Here is a 16,981-nt window from a genome sequence, read left to right as displayed (position 1 = left end):
AAGGATCGCCGGAGCAGTCACTGCACTCCAGTCTGGGCGACTGAGACTCCAACTTACACTGCACCTTTCCCGTCCTCTTTGTCGCCCAACCCTCACTACCCCAAGTCTCACCAACCTCCCACTAGCTGTGTAACTCTGGCCAAGGTAAACATTATAAACCTCAGGGTCCCCATCTGTAATGACCTATAGCAAGGTTTTTAAGAGTTTCAAAAAACAATCCTTTGGCTGGTGATTTTGGATTTTTTTTTAAGTGGGCCGGGCACGATGGTTCACGTCTGTAGTCCCAGCACTTTGAGAGGCCGAAATGGGAGGACTGCTTGAGCCCAGGAGTTCGAGACCAACCTGGGCAACACAGCCAGACCCCGTTTCAACAAAAACAAAGGAAAAAAAGGCCCTTATATACGGTGTAGCACAATGCTAGAAACATAGCGGAGGCTCGCTAAATGTTGGCGACTGTACTACTGTAACAACGGCTGTGTGAACAATAACAGGCGACGACTTTCCAAGACAGGAGCCCTGGGTTACAAGCCTTTCAGGAACGTGACCCCTTCCCGTAGAATTCCACAGACACGCCCCAGACAGACCCTCCCCCTTGAGGCTTCCCGGCTCCTCCCCCTCGGACGGGCCCTTCTCCCCGCAAACCTTACCCCCGAAGATTCTCCCCTCTTAGACTCGTTTACGAAGGAGGCCTTCCGCTCGCGCCGGCCTCTCCAGCACCCCCTTTAGGCCCCGGCATCCCTGCGGGCGCCCAGGCTTCACGCTAGACGTGGCCCGCGCCGGTTACCTGGCCGCGCGCTCCCGCTCCGCCTCACGACGCCCCCGACCGCACCTTGCCGCGGGCCCGCGCCAGCGCTGTGAGCGCACAATTTAAACTAAGGCCCCGCCCCCTCGCTCCGCCCTCTGATTGGCCCCTGCCGGCTGTTGTGGTGCGCGGGGCACGCTCGAGGACCCGGGAAAAGGAAGTTTGAGGGCCACTCGGAAGGGAAAGGGGGTGTCACTACTTCCGGACCCCGGCCTGGACTTGAGGGAGAAAGGGAACTACAAGTCCCAGCAGCCCCGCGGCCTTGGAGCCCCGCCCCTGACGAACTACAGGTCCCGGTAGGCATCGCGGGCGCACTTAAGGAGCCTGCCAAGACGTGGTGACGAAAGTAGTTGCCATGGAGTTGCCCTGAGTAACCCTCAGGTGGTGAGACGCCGAGACTGGAGAGAAAGCGACTGCGGGTGAGTCAACCGCGGAAAAAGGAAACCCGCTCTAGGGGACAAGAGTTCTATGGAGATGGGAAGGGCACCACAGAAAGACTAAGAACTTCCCTACTCGGGGATGTTTTCCCAGTGAACAAGAGACAACACCCATATGGGACAGACTGGGGACAGCGGGAGGGAAGGGCGTTGAACAACGTACCCATGCAGATTTGAGAGTGCTTGAGAACCTCCCGCAACGCAAACATGGGGTCCCCACATTCGGATGCCTCAAGTCCCAAACACACCTTGGGAGACACACCCTGAACGGCCCTCAGACGTGGGATTGGTTTTCCTCTGACGAACTGAGACCCTCTTCGAGACATGGGAGTAGCACTGGAGCAAATCACAGTCCTTACCCTGATTCTGGAGATGTAGGAAACTATGGGAAGTGCCTCTTTCCTTCCTCTTTCCAAACAGGAAAACCCCTCTTCAAGCAACAGGATCCTCCCACACTGTCCCCAAATTACCTCTTCTCCCCACACCTCCTCCATGCTCTGCTTCTCTAAGCTCTGCAGTTGGAGCTTCATTCTTTATACGGTCTTTATGACAGATCTATTACATTTAGTAACTTATCCAGCGCTTTCACAGTCTCTCTTTTGATACTCATAACAGCTCTGTGAGACAAGGATATTTATCCCCATTTCACAGATTGGAAAACTGAAACCCAGAGAAAAGTGACTTGCCCAATTGTGCTAGAACTAGACTCCAGTTCTCCAACTTCCAGCCAAGTCTCTTCAGCATGAGCCTACTGCCTCTATAACTGAAGGACTTTTTCCAAGGAGTAAATTAAACTGCCCCAGAAAGAAGGAATCTGTACGGCTACTTTGGTTCATTTACACTTCAGCCTGAATGAATTTTAAATCTTTCCTTGAAAGTTAAAAAAAAAAAAAAGTTGTATGGGGAAAATGAACTAGAGAGAGAGAGATGATGGAACTTGAACATTTTTCATTAAACTAAGCAGGAAAGTGGCTAACACAGTACCCATGTCTGAAACTGCCATAATTAGCTGGTGCAAGCTGGCCCTGACTGGTCCACTTACTATTTTAAAGTTCTTCTAGACTTGGTCCTCTGCCTGCTTCCCACCTCACCCCATATTCTCGGATATCCTCATCCACACTCACAACTTCATTTTCCACCTGTATGACAATATATACAAATGTCTATCTCCAGCCCAGCCCTTGTCTCTAAGCTTCAGATCTGTATAGACAGTTGCCTCCTCAGCATCATCTTTAGGGTATCTCAGAGGCAACCCAAATTCAACATTTCTGAAACTGCAATGCACCCCAACCCTCTCCTCCACTAGTGCTCCCATTTTTATCCACAAATACACAAGCCAAAACCTCAGGGTTATCCTTAATACCTCATCCATTTCCCATCTATCATGAAGTCCTGCTATCTTTACTTCCTAAATATCTCTTTACTTTTTTTTGAGTCGGAGTCTCACTCTGTCGCCCAGGCTGGAGTGCAGGGACACGCTAACGACCACTGCAGCCTTGACCTGCTGGGCTCAGGTGATCCTTCTGCCTCAGCCTTCCAAGTAACTGGAACCACAGGCATGTGCCACCATGCCCAGCTAATTTTTTGATTTATCGTAGAGATAAGCTTTATGCTGGTCTCAAATCCCTGAACTCAGGCAATCCTGTCACCTCCGCCTCCCAAAGTGCTGGGATTACAAGCGTGAGCCACCGTGCCCAGCTCCTAAATATCTTTTATCTAGGTCCTGGTTACCATCACATCCTTCCTTCCTCCCTCCCAGCCACATTTGCATACTGTAGCCAGAGCAATCTTTCAAAATGAAAATCTGATATTGTTCACTCTCCATACCCACCTCTATTTAAGTATATATTTTTTGACTTTCTGTTTCTTTCACTTCTCCATTCTAACCACATGTACTCCTTCTTCTCTCCCCTCCAGTTTATTTATTTAAGGTCTTTAAAATTTCCAAGTACTCTTGCACCATAGAACCTTTGCAGTTAGCTGTTACTTCTCCCAAGGCTGGAGTGCAGCAGCACAACCTCAGCCACTGCAGCCTTGATCTCCTGGGCTCAGGCAATCCTTCCGTCTCAACCCCAAGTACACACCACCACTCCCGTTAATTTTTTTCTTACATTGTACAGAGGAGGTCTCGCCAAGTTGCCCAGGCTGGTCTCAAACCCCTGCGCTCAGGCAATCCTCTCACCTCCACCTCCCAAAGTGCTGGGATTACAGGCATGCACCACCACACCCAGCTCAGACTCCCTATAATGGAATGCTCATCTACCCCATCCCATCTCCCCAATAGTAATTTGCAGTCATTATTTAGATTTCTCTCAATCTGTTCTTCAGGAATGTCTTCCTGAAGAGGAATGCTCAGAGCGGATCAGATCCCTCAATTACAGCAACCTCATGTCCCTCTCCTTTATAGTGCTAGTCAGTTGCAATTTTTTATGTATTTGTTAGGCATCTACTACTTGTCACCACTATGAGATACAACTATGAGAAAAATACCATTCCTGCTCTAGTGGAGTTTATGGACATACAGATAGTAAGCAGATAATTATGGTGTCATGAGTGCCACCATGGCAATAAGTATAGGGAGCCATGGGAGCCCAGAAAAGAAGTTCCACATCAGATTTGGAGATGAGTAGGCTTCTCAGAAAAGTGGAAACCTGTGCTGAGATCTGAAGAATTCACAATGCAAAAGGAAGAAGGAAGAAACATACTCCAAGTAGAGAGAGCTGGAAGGAGAAACTATTCCAATCAGGGGCCCAGAGGCAGGTGCAGGGAACGTATGGTGAGTAGCATTTTGCTGGACTGCAGGATTGGAGGTGAGGATAAGAGATGGGAGTAGAGAGGTGGACAGGAGCCAGGTTGAACCTTGGGCCTCCCTTTGGCATCTGGGAATATAAACTCCCAGAAATATTAGCGTATGTGACAGATTTTGGCATTCTTTGATATATATATATATATTTGGCTTTGCAGCCCATAAACAGAAACCCTCTCTAGGCCAGACTGTTGAATCTCCTATCAGATCACCTCATATGATTATTCCTCAAAGCTTTCTGTGCCATCATGTTGCTACTTGCCACCTAAGAGGGCAGGAATAGGCTAACAAGTCAAATTTCAATTGTTAGAAATTTCCAAGAACTGAAAATAAACTTCCATCAATTTGGGATAGGTTAAATAAAGTTTTTGTTTGTTTCTTTGTTCGTTTGTTTGATCACTTGTTTGTTTTTGAGTCAGAGTCTCAATCTGTCGCCCAGGCCAGAGTGCAGTGGCATGTTCATGGCTACCACAGGCTCGACCTGTTGGGCTCAGGCGATCCTTCCACCTCAGCCTTCCTAGTAGCTGGAACCAGAGGTGCACGCCACCACATCTGGCTAATTTTTTGATTTATTATAGAGATGAGGTCTTGCCAAATTGCCCAGGCAGTTCTTGAACTCCTGGCCTCACACAGTCCTCTTGCCTCCACTTCCCAAGGTTAAAGCTTGATACATACTATGGAACACTCTACAGCTATTAAAAAGGGTAAAAGTATAGAACAATTTGAAAAGAAAAATACAGGTTTACAAATGAAACAGTATTTCTTTAAGAAGTACACAATCTTATTATTTATGCATTCTAGGTGGTTATATTCCCAAACTGTTAATGGAGAATCAGACTTTCAGGGGTTTTTTTCTTTTCTTTTTTTTTTTTGAGTCAGACTGTCACTCTGTCACCCAGGCTGGAGTGCAGCAGCACAACCTCAGCCACTGCAGCCTTGATCTCCTGGGCTCAGGCAATCCTTCCGTCTCAACCCCAAGTACACACCACCACTCCCGTTAATTTTTTTCTTACATTGTACAGAGGAGGTCTTGCCAAGTTGCCCAGGCTGGTCTCAAACCCCTGCGCTCAGGCAATCCTCTCACCTCCACCTCCCAAAGTGCTGGGATTACAGGCATGCACCACCACACCCAGCTCAGACTCTGAGTTGCTACTTGATGTACTTGATGTTGTTTGACTTTATTCAGCTATCATGTTAGCTTTTATACTTAAAGAAAAAAAGTTACAGGTATTGTCAATTTGGAAAAGAAAAATGTCCATGCCAAAACAAGGCATGTATGCTCCCAACACTGTCACTGATCAAGTTAGTCTGGACAGAAGAAGGTGCTGGGATCTATCTCCTGGTCATAAACTAGAATAGAAGCTGAGAAAGACTGACTACAAAAACATAGCCACAGGAATAAGCAAGCCAGCATAAAGGTTTTAAATATTTGGTCAGTTTTCCCCTGCAGTCACGCCCTCTAAGTGACACTTTGAAGACATCATTTATTCCTTCATTTCTTCTTTCATTTTTCTTTTTCTCCATTTGTCCATCAAGCCTTTAGTGAATAGGCATTCTTTGCTAGGCTTAATGCAGGGTAGTGGTGGGAAGAGAGAAATAAATCTGACTTCATATTCCTGTCCTCAAGTTTACAAGGAGAGAAAAGAAAGTAGGTTGTAAAGAAATGAATACAGAGAGTACAACTGCTTCCTTTTATTGAGCACCTGCTGCAGGATGTACATTAGTTCTCAAGGTAGGGTTTGTCTCCATTTCACAGATGAGAAAACAAGCTGCGATAAAATTTTCATCAAAGTACGGTGGGGGCATGCACCAGTTAGCTATTGCTGTGTAACAAACCATCCAAAAGCATGGTGGCTTAGAACAATAAGCACTTATTGCTTTTAAGTCTTTGAGTCAGCAGAATGGTTCTTCTTGTCTTGTTTGGGCTCACTCATATGTCCACAATCATCTGTGGTTGGGTGACTCTCCTGATCTTGACTGGCAGTAGGCTGGCTATAGGCTAATCTAGGATGACCTCAGCTTGGATCACTGGCTCGGTCACATGTCTCTCACCTGCACCCTCTCCTATCCCTCTGGCAGACAAGTCATTTTCTCATGTTACTGGTGAAGAGCAAGAAGGCAAGCACCCTTTTATTAAAGCTTCTGTTTGCTTCATGGTTATCAACATCCCACTGGCCAAAATAAGTCACAGGGTTGAGCCCGGCATTGGCTGAGTGGGCTGGAACTCCAAAGTTGTAGGCAAAAGGTTGGCTACAGGAGATACCATGAATAGAGATTATCAAAGCAATCAATCGAACACAAGACACTTTGACTTTTTTTTTAAGTTGGGGTCACACTCTGTCACACGGTCATGGCTCACCACATCCTCCAGGGCTCAGCCAATCCCTCTGCTTCAGCCTTCTAAGTAGCTAGGACTACAGGAACGTGCCAACATGCCCAGGTGATATTTCTTTTCTTTTCTTTCTTTTTTTTTAGAGACCAGTTCTCACTATGTTGCTTAGGCTGGTCTTCTGGGCTTAGGCAATCCTCCTGCCTCAGCCTCCCAAAGTGCTGGGATTACAGGCATGAGCCACATTGACCAATTTTATCTGGAAAAGAAAGGCTTAATAGAAGAAGGTTCACTAGAGCTGAGTGTCGAAACACGAGAGTATTCGCTAAGTGGGCAGCTGTTATTTGGAAGTGGATGCAGGCCGGTTTGCCATAACAATAGAAACTCAGCAGGTCTCTCTGTGCTCATGACAGTGTTCTATTATTTGTGTCTTGGCTTGGCTCCTTCTGGTCAGGCACAGGGCAGCAGACACTCAACAAATGTTGGTAGAATTGAATTGAATTATCTTTCTGTGAAAGAGGTGTGGATTGAAACAGCTGAACCTGAGAGCCAACTTTCAGAACAGCTAAGCATCAACTCTCCCAGAATAGAAATCCTCAGATTTGGCAGTTTCTCATTCATTCATCCCACAAACATTTTTTGAGTGCCTGTTTGTAAACCGGGTTCTGTGTTGGCTAATGAATAAGACACGATACTAGCTCACAGCCTGGGCTACTCTTTAAATGGAGAAGGATAATAATTCTAATCAGCAAATTTATGCAGCTTCTTGGGACTCCATTTTTAATACTGATAACTCATTTAGAAAATGCATTAGCCGGGCTCGGTGGCTCAGCCTGTAATCCCGCGCCTTTGGGAGGCTGAAGTGAGTGAATTGCCTGAGCCCGTGGGTTCGAGACCCACCTGGGCAACTTGGCGAGATCTCATCTCTACAATAAATCAAAATGAGCCGGGCGTGGTGGCGCGCGCCTGTAGTTCCAGCTACTTGGAAGGCTGAGGCGGAAGGATCACCGGAGCCCAGCAGGTCGAGGCTGCGGTGGCCGGGAGCAGCCACTGCACTCCAGTCTGGGCGACAGAGTGAGACTCCAACTCAAAAAAAAAAAAAAAAGAAAATGCATCAGGAGCCGGTACTCCACAAAATTAGAAGTTTTAGGAACTACACTGGAGTTCTCTGATGATCAAGGAGACCAACAGTAAAAATCTGTCTTTAAGTATTGTAGACTAGCTGGGTGTGGTAGCTCACACCTGTGATCCCAGCACTTTGGGAGGTGGAGGCGAGAGGATTACCTGAGCTCAGGGGTTTGAGGCCAGCCTGAGCCACATGGCAAGACCTTGACTCTATAATAAATAAAATAAAATAAAATAAAAACCAGCCGGGTCTCGTAGCACATGCCTGTGGTTCCAGTTACTTGGAAGGCTGAAGCAGAAGGATCACCTGATCCCAGCAGATCAAGGCTGCAGTGGCCATGTGCATGCCACTGGACTCCAACCTGAGCGACAGTGAGACTCTGACTCAAAAAAAAAAAAAAAGTATCAGACTGAAATCTACGTTCACTGGTACAGAATTCTGGGGTCCCAACCCAGGATTTACTTTGAGAAAAGAGTCTAGTCTTGCTCAAAGGCATCAAACCTGTTGTAGGTGCCGAAATGGGATGGGCAGAATTCTAAGCTAGGTTCTTTTGTTTCTGCAAAACACAAACCAGGTTCTTCTATTTCTTCTTCTTTTTTTTTTTTTTTTGAGTTGGAATCTCACTCTGTCACCCAGACTGGAGTGCAGTGGCTGCTCCTGGCCACCGCAGCCTCGACCTGCTGGGCTCCGGCGATCCTTCTGCCTCAGCCGTCCAAGTAGCTGGAATTACAGGCGCGCGCTACCACGCTCGGCTAATTTTTTTATTTATTGTAGAGATGAGGTCTTGCCAAGTTGCCCAGGCGGGTCTCGAATCCGCGGGCTCAAGCAATCCACTAACCTCAGCCTCCCAAAGGCGTGGGATTACAGGTTGAGCCACCGAGCCTGACTGGTTTTTCTATTTCTACAAAAGAGCAATGTGTTCTTCATTGTCTGCCTGTAGATTTGATAGCTAAAAAAATTCTAATTTGATATCTAAAAGATTCTAATTGACAACCCACACAGAGAAACTAGCTGTGAAGTAACTCAAGCCTGGCACTTCCCCAAAACTGTTATTTCTTTTTTTGAGTTGGAGTCTCACTTTGTCACCCAGGCTGGAGTGCAGTGGCACACTCATAGCCACCACAGCCTCGACCTGCTGGGCTCAGGTGATCCTTCTGTCTCAACCTTCCAAGCAGCTGGAACCACAGGCACATGCTACCACACCTGGCTAATTTTTATTATTTATTGTAGAGATGAGGTATTGCCAAGTTGCCCAGGCTGGTCTCAAACCAAGCCTCTCACCTCTGCCTCCCAAAGTGCTAGGATTACAGGCGTGAGCCACCACATATGGCACACATTTTTTTGTTTTAAAAGAGACAAGGTCAGCCGGGCTTGGTGGCTTAACCTGTAATCCCGCACTTTTGGAGGCCGAGGTGAGTGGATTGCCTGAGCCCGCGCGTTCGAGACCCGCCTGGGCAACTTGGCGAGATCTCATCTCTACAATAAATCAAAAACTAGCCGGGCGTGGTAGCACACACCTGTAGTTCCAGCTACTTGGAAGGCTAAGGCGGAAGGATCACTGGAGCCCAGCAGGTAGAGGCTGCGGTGGCCGGGAGCGGCCACTGCACTCCAGTCTGGGTGACAGAGTGAGACTCCAACTCAAAAAAAATTAAAAAATTAAAAATTTAAAAATAATAATAAAAAAAAGAGACAAGGTCTCACTTCTGTTGCTCAGGGTGGAGTGCAGTGGTATGGTCATAGTTCACTGTAGCCTCAAACTACTGGGCTCAAATGATCCTCCTGCCTCACCCCGCTGACTAGCTAGAACTAAAGGCAAGTACCACCATACCCAGCTAAAATTGGTGGGGGTAAAGGGTTGAGATAGGGTATCGCTATGTTCTCAAGGCTGGTCTCAAACTGCTGGCCCCAAGCGATCCTCTGCCTCTCCCATTCATTTTCCATTCCTCTAGACCTGTTAAACTCTATCCTGGCATATATTAAATCATCAAAAAAAGGAGTTTTGAACTGCATTAATCAATCAAACTGAACTGCAAGCATCAGATCCTTGGTTATTAACAGAAATTCCATTTTAAGAATATTTAGCTGGGCTCGGTGGCTCATGATTGTAATCCCAGCACTTTGGGAGGCGGGGACAAGAGGATTGCCTAAGCTCAAGGGTTCAAGACCAGCTTGGGCAACTTGGCAAGAGACTTCTTCTCTACAATAAATCAAAAAATTAGCCAGGTGTGGTGGCACACACCTGTGGTTCCAGCTACTTGGAAGGCTGAGGTGGATCACCTGAGCCCAGCAGGTCGAGGCTGTGATGGCCGTGCGTGTGTCACTGCATTTCAGCCGGGGTGACAGAGTGAGACTCCAACTCAAAAAAATATATATATTTATTGCTATAATGCTTGTAATCCCAGCACTTTGGGAGGTGGAAGTGTGAGGATTGCCTAAGCCCAAGGGTTCAAGACTTCATCTCTACAGTACATCAAAAAATTAGCTGGGCATGGTAGTATACACCTATGGTTCTAGTTACTTGGAAGACTGAGGTGGATCACCTGAGCCCAGCAGGTGGAGGCTATGGTGGCCATGAGCATGCCACTGCACTCCAGCCTGGGCAACAGAGTGAGACATCTACTCAAAAAAAAAAAGAAAAAGAAAAAATATTTACCAATTTCATTGTCTCTGCATACAAACTTATTCTTTGAATCCAATGATGAGAACTGTATATCCCAAAGTTTCCTTTTTGGCTTTGACTGCCAGGAATTTCACAGCCAAATATAGGGTTAGATTCCTAAAGTCCCTGGTAGACACTCTCCCTCTCTGTCTCTTCCTATAATCTAGTTTCTGACCTTTCCCTTCCTTTTTTAACTTTCTACATCTGCACTATCCAGTACAGTAGCCACTAGTCACGTGTGAGAATTGAATAGACTACTTGATAAGTACCTAGTCCAAATTGGGACATTCTGTAAGTGCAAAATATCTCAATAATTTTTAATATTGCTTACATGTTGAATATTTCGGATATATTGGGTTACATTAAATATTATTAAAATTAACTGTTTCATTTTACTTTTCTTATTTTGGCTACTGGAAAATTTTTAATTACATATGTGAAAAAATTATATATGTAGCTTGCATTTGTGACAGTGTATTTCTCTTGGACAGCACTTTTCTATAGATCATCCTATTTTATGGGTGTGTTGTTATTGTAAGCCTCAAATCCTTTTGGAAAGCTGGGGAAGTAGTAATGCAAAGGAGGTGATAGCAGTGGATGGAGTGAGAAAGAGGTTCGGTGCGGTGGCTCACACCTGTATGTAATCCCAGCACTTAGCAAGGCAGAGGCGAGAGGATTGCCTGAGCCCAGGGGTTCGAGACCAGCCTGAGCAACTTGGCAAAACCTCATCTCTACAATAAATTAAAAAATCAGCCAGGAGTAGTGGTGCGCGTCTGTAATTCCAGCTACTAGGAAGGCTGAGGCGGAAGGATTGCCTGAGCCCAGCAGGTCAAGGCTGTGGTGGCCATGAGTGTGCCCCTGCACTCCAGCCTAGGCGACAGAGACTCCAACTCAAAAAAAAGGCGGAGGGGGGACACCCCTTTGGGTTCCCTCCCACTGTGGGAACTTTTCTGTCCTCTCAATAAATCCTGCTTTCTCACTTAAAAAAACAAAACAAAACAGCCGGGCTCGGTGGCTCAGCCTGTAATCCCGCACCTTTGGGAGGCTGAGGTGAGTGGATTACCTGAGCCCGCGGGTTCAAGACCCGCCTGGGCAGCAAGACCTCATCTCTACAATAAATCAAAAAAATCAGCTGGGCGTGGTAGCGCATGCCTGTAATTCTGGCTACTTGGAAGGCTGAGGCGGAAGGATCGCCGGAGCCCAGCAGGTCGAGGCTGCGGTGGCCGGGAGCGGCCCCTGCACTCCAGTCTGGATGACAGAGTGAGACTCGAACTCAAAATAAAATAAAATAAAATAAAGTTTGACCAGGACAAGTCCTTATCCTTGTCAGTCTATTTGTCTTTTGTATGATTCACATACAAACCCCCTGGTAAAATGTATTGTCAGCTTACTTCATCCTAGGTAAGTAGTATTCTCATGGCTCTTCCCAGTCTCCAGAAAAACTGGTCCTCAACTTTACTTTTGCTAACAAATTGGAAAGGCTCTGTCTGATAAGACAACTCACATCACATGTCAAGTGACTGATAACATTGTGTTCACCCCTCTCAGGGGGTATTTCCATTTTAACAGGGAACAATCCCTGAAGCCAAAGGAATGAATCCCTAATGGTGGAATTTCAGGCATCAGTAACAGGTGAGTGAGAGGTAGACTCTGGTTTTATGGGTATTTGTGTTTATGTGTGTGACTACATTCAGAATGTGGCTGACAGTAGGGTCGTGGATGGAAAGGTGATGGACAAGCTGAGCAGAGATGGCAGCAAATCCCCAGCTGGGTGAGACTGAGAAGGGCAGTCAGACACCACCACATGCAATACAGGCCCCTCAAAGGTTTGTTAAGCAATAGAGTTTATGTCACCAAAAGTGCCAAGACAATCCCCATGGTAACTACTGTGTAGTAGTAGAAAGAACCTCAGAGTCTCCTCAGGAGACTATGATTGCAATCCACAGCTGACTCACTGGCTTAACTCTGGGCAAGTCCTTTTATTCCTTGGGTCTCAGTTTCTTCATCTGGTATTTTCCAGATGAAGAAATGGGTGTTGTAACTATCAAATGAGTTACAAGAGATGTGAAGGTGCTCTGAGGAGTAGGAAGTGCCCTAAACATGCAAGGAATAGTGGTTAATATTTTAAAATAGAATGTGGTTAGGCAGGCCTGAGGTAGTGAAGGGCAGAGAAGACTGGGTGGAGGACTACGGGGAAACCTGAGGGCTGCTGTGCCTGAAAATGCCCCTCCTTCTCTGTCCTCCCAGGCTGAACCAAGACTCCTAGGGCACATGCTTGCACCTGATAAATGATGGCCTGAACTATGAGCAAACTGGACTACACGAACACTTCGGTGCAGGAGCCCCCTCTTGACTACTCCTTTAGAAGCATCCATATCGTTCAAGGTGAGCCCCCAGGGCACAGCACTCCACTCACTAAGACAGCAGGGCCAGTGTGAATCCTGGGGAGAAACCACAGTATTCTACCAAAAGTCTAAGTATGCTTACAGATTTGTTGTTATTGTCTTCTGGGGATGAGGGAGAGTGGGAGTTTTGTTTTTTGTTTTTTAAGCAGCAAGTCTGAAAGGAACCAAGGGCCTCTCAGGATAGTTGATCATCTTCAAAAGAAACCAGGCTACATACAGCAGGAAAGTCAGCTGGAAGAAAACAGAGTAGCCAGTCTTTCAGCCAATAGTTTTATTCTCCTGTTTTTACCTGAAGAGAGGAGGAAACTAGTGAAAAGAAAACACAGGCTGCTGCAGAGTACCAGCAAGTAGGCAGAATCCTGTCTCCTCTGTCTGGGGACACAAGCCTGCTCAAACCGGTAAAACATGAGGGGTCTTATTATCAACAAACTGGTGTATTTCCAGTTTAAATATTTATTGACAAATTTCTTACATTCATTTCAGCCATATCCAAGTTTATTCCATCATCACCTTTCAGGAGGGGACACAGGGAACTCTCAGCAATGTCATATTCTCAAGGGGTCACCAGTTCTTCCCAGGAAAGTTCTGCCATCCCTGGCTTTTGTTATTTGGTCTTTCATTAAAGCATCAGTACAGCTGTCCTCACAGGACACATGTTGACATCCACTGTCCTACACCTATTATTTGGCTTTGGTCCTCTCTCTCAGGCAACTGGTGTTGGCCTTGGCTTGGGTTTGGGGCACTTCTTGGGTTAGCATCAGCCGCAATGGTAACTCACACTTGTTCTCTCATGAGCACACAGCCACCTACCATGATCTTTATTAATTGTGCACTGCATCACTTCTGACTGATGTAGTCCGTGTTTCACAAGGGTTTGAGCTGCTGTAACAGCATTCTAGAAGATAGCTGAAGTGACATAAGCGAGAGGGAATTCCTAGCTCTGCCTCCTTCCTATCATGGGAATTCCTAGCTCTGCCCTCTGTGGAGTTCTCAGAATTGGGGGCGAGCCAAGTACTATACCAAAAACTCTACAGCACAAAATCCATACAGATGCCTTCTCCTTCACTCAGCAGTTCACATTTATTGGAGTATCTACTATTTACTAAGTGCTTGTATACATACATATGTATGTATATACATATGTATGTATGCCTATGTTTATGTGTCTATAGACGAGAGGGACCCAAAAAACCCCATCATTTATTTATTAAAAATTGTGTATTTATTCCTACATGTTTAAACTTCAGTCACCTTTAGACGATTCTCCGTTTGATGCAATATACCTATCAAGATGCTTTTTCCACTGCTTAAAAAGTTTTTTTGAAGTCGTCAATTTTGATGCCTTTTAGTGCTTCTTTTGTTTTACCTCTTCCACATAGCTAAATGTTTCCCTTTGAGGACTTTTTTCATCAGGGGAAACAAAAAAAGTCGGGGTGGAGGGGGTTGGGTGAATAGGGAGGGTGGGGCATGGGGTCCATGCCATTTTTGGTCAAAAACTGCTGAACACTTAGCATGGTATGGACAGGTGCACCCATCATGCAATGGGCAAATGCAATGGAAGAACCTCCAAAGAAAAATACACTGAAGCCCAACACAGCCTCTCACAGTACTAGCTAGTGCACTGATGCCAATGAGTTCCTAGAACACTTACCTAGCAGGGAAGCCTGTACTACAAGGGACCCACCCTCCAAAAGATAATTCCATTTTTTGGGGGAGGGCCCCGTACACACGTGCACACACATGCATACTAGGTATTGTGCTTCTTGCTAAGTGTGTGTGTGGGAGACACATCAAAGCCCCAAAGGGCTAGAGTACCTTCATATTCCCTAGAGCTTCTGAAATGCTTATTTACAGCTGGGGTTGGAGGACAAGATAGAATTTAGGTGTACTTGGCACACTATTTGCTGTGCTAATCAATAATGGGATAGCAAAATCTGAGATGGCAGTGACTATAAGGCATCTAATCTGTATTACCACCAACCCAACAGTCCTCTAACTTTTCACAAACTTAGGGTGTCAAGGGAGTCCCCCACCACATACACCTACCAACCTTTTCCATCCTAGGGTTGAGGGATGACACAGGAGGTTCTTCATATCAAACCGACAAGTCTTATGAAGACAGACACATGGAATACAGGATTATGGTTTCCCCAGGTCTTCTGGGGAGCGCCCCCCCAGTTCTCTGAGCATTGATATTTGCGTCTAGTTTCCAGGTCTGCCTTGGCCTACTCTGAACAAGGAAATTTAACAGATCTTCAGGCAGCATAGCATCTTGGTGGAATCAGAGAGGACAGTAACCTATAGCAGCCTGAACACCCCATCCACTCATGATAAAAGCAACTCCAGCCAGCCTGGAGTTTTAGGCAACTCCATCCCACCAGTGGCTCCCTCTGAGTGTGGGATCAGCCCATCCTCAGTGGCATTCCTCAAGCTGCTACTTTATCAGACTGGGTGATAGTTCATGTGGGGCTATTTTGACCTTAATTTTTCTTTTTAGAGTCTCTGTCGCCCAGGCTGGAGTACAGAGGCACACTAATGGCCACTGCAGCCTCAACTGCACCTGCTGGGCTCAGGTGATCCTTCCGCATCAGCCTTCCAAGTAGCTGGAACTAGGAACTACAGGCATGCACCATCATGCCCAGCTAATTTTTTTGATTTATTGTAGAGTGAGGTCTCGCCAAGTTGTCCAGGCTGATCGTGAACCCGTGGGCTCAGGCAATCCTCTAACCTCAGCCTCCCAAAGTGCTGGGATTATAGGTGTGAGCCACCGTGCCCAGCCTTGACCTTAATTTTTTTTTTTTTGAGTTGGAGTCTCACTCTGTCACCTAGACTGGAGTGCAGTGGCCGCTCCCGGCCACCGCTGCCTCGACCTGCTGGGCTCCGGCAATCCTTCCGTCTCAGCCTTCCAAGTAGCTGGAACTACAGATGCATGCTACCATGCCCAGCTAATTTTTTTATTTATTGTAGAGATGAGGTCTCACCAAGTTGCCCAGGCGGGTCTCAAACCCGCAGGCTCAGGCTATCCACTCACCTCAGCCTCCCAAGGCGTGGGATTACAAGCTGAGCCACCAAGCCTGGCTTGACCTTAATTTTTATCCATCCATGTCATTTCATTTCAGGGTTCTTAGGAGGTGTGGGGAGGAAGGAGTCAAGATTAGGAGTTTATTCATGAGGTAGAGTACTCTGCTCCAGTACCCTCCTGCACCTCCCTGCAACACCAGCCCCAGCTGTGGGTCCTGCTCATTCTAGGACTAAGGAAGAGAGCCACCTAGTGGATGCTGCCTGACCTGCAGCTGACGAGGGAGGAAGTCAATGTGCAGTCAAGGTGGATGGGAGAAGTGTGCCTGTTTCAGTAGAGAGCTGAAGGTAGAGTGAAGACAAGCTAGCCGAGTCTGGCAAATACTAAATACTTCCTTCCCCAGTGGCATCTTTGAGCTAGCAACCAATGTGAAAAATACAGTCACCTCAGCCAGACCTGGTGTCTGGTACTGGCTCTGCACCTGACTGAACACTTGAGCAAGGACCATCTTCTTTCTCAACCTCATTTTTAAAAAGCAGGGTTGGGGTTCAGGATGTTCCATGGGTTCTAACATCACTCTATTCCCTATTCTCTCTCCTCCTCAGCCAACTTTCTGAGGCTGTTGTTTATGCTATCTGTTTACATCTATTCACTCTTGAACCTACTCCAATCTGGCTTCTGCTCCCAGGCCCTTGCCATTCCATTAAAACAGCCCTTACCATCAGCACCCCCTTTAGGAGGCCGAGGCAGGAGGATTTCTTGAGACCAGCAGTTCAAGGTTACAGTAAGTTATGATCATACCACTGCACTCTAGCCTGGGCAACCTAGTAAGACCTCATCTCCACAAAAATTTTTAAAATTAGCCAGACATTATGGCACATGCATGCAGTCCCAGGAACTTGAGAGGCTGAGGTGAGAGGATCATTTGAGCCTAGGATTTCGAGGTTACAGTGAATTAGGATCACTTCATTGCACTCCAGCCAGGGAGACAAAGTGAGAACCTATCTCTAAAAAGAAATAAACAGCCCTTACCAAAATTACCAGAGACTTCTGAGTTACCAAAATCACTTTTCATTCCTTATCTCCCTGAAACTTCAATGCTTATCCTCCTGTAAACTGTCAACTCTCAACATCTTTTTAAATTTTTTTTTTAAAAGCCTGTTACCCAGACTGAAGTGCAGTGGCATAATCACGGCTCACTGTAGCTTCTGACTCCTAGGCTCAAGGGATCCCCAGTAGCTGGGACTACAGGTGTGTGTTACCACACATGGCTAAGTATTTTTATTTTATTTATTTGTTTGTTTGTTTTTAGTTGGAGTCTCACTCTGTGGCCCAGAATGGAGTGCAGTGGCCGCTCCTGGCCACCGCAGCCTCAACCTGCTGGGCTCCAGCGATCCT

At 46.5% G+C, this 16,981-nt stretch overlaps 1 protein-coding gene across 4 annotated transcripts in view; it reads left to right on the top strand.

Moving 5' to 3' along the window:
• The first annotated feature begins 658 nt into the window (after positions 1-658).
• Positions 659-16,981, top strand: part of LOC103268499 (leucine-rich repeat-containing protein 51) — a 34,398-nt gene continuing 18,075 nt past the window's right edge. For 2 of the 4 annotated variants that reach the window (XM_008066084.1, XM_008066085.2), the window contains exons 1-3: positions 659-1,221; positions 11,708-11,791; positions 12,407-12,544. In XM_008066084.1, the coding sequence (XP_008064275.1) occupies positions 12,463-12,544 (82 nt within the window). In that variant the 5' untranslated portion in view covers positions 659-1,221; positions 11,708-11,791; positions 12,407-12,462. The remainder of the gene's footprint in view (positions 1,222-11,707; positions 11,792-12,406; positions 12,545-16,981) is intronic. The other 2 variants (XM_021716562.1, XM_021716563.1) reach the window with 2 other exon arrangements.

This window comes from Carlito syrichta, unplaced genomic scaffold (genome assembly GCF_000164805.1).
Source record: "Carlito syrichta isolate Samal-C Ts95f unplaced genomic scaffold, Tarsius_syrichta-2.0.1 Scaffold308842, whole genome shotgun sequence".
Taxonomy (NCBI): Eukaryota; Metazoa; Chordata; class Mammalia; order Primates; family Tarsiidae; genus Carlito; species Carlito syrichta.
Note: the sequence above shows the minus strand (reverse complement) of the source record. Positions and strands in the feature narration are given on the sequence as shown.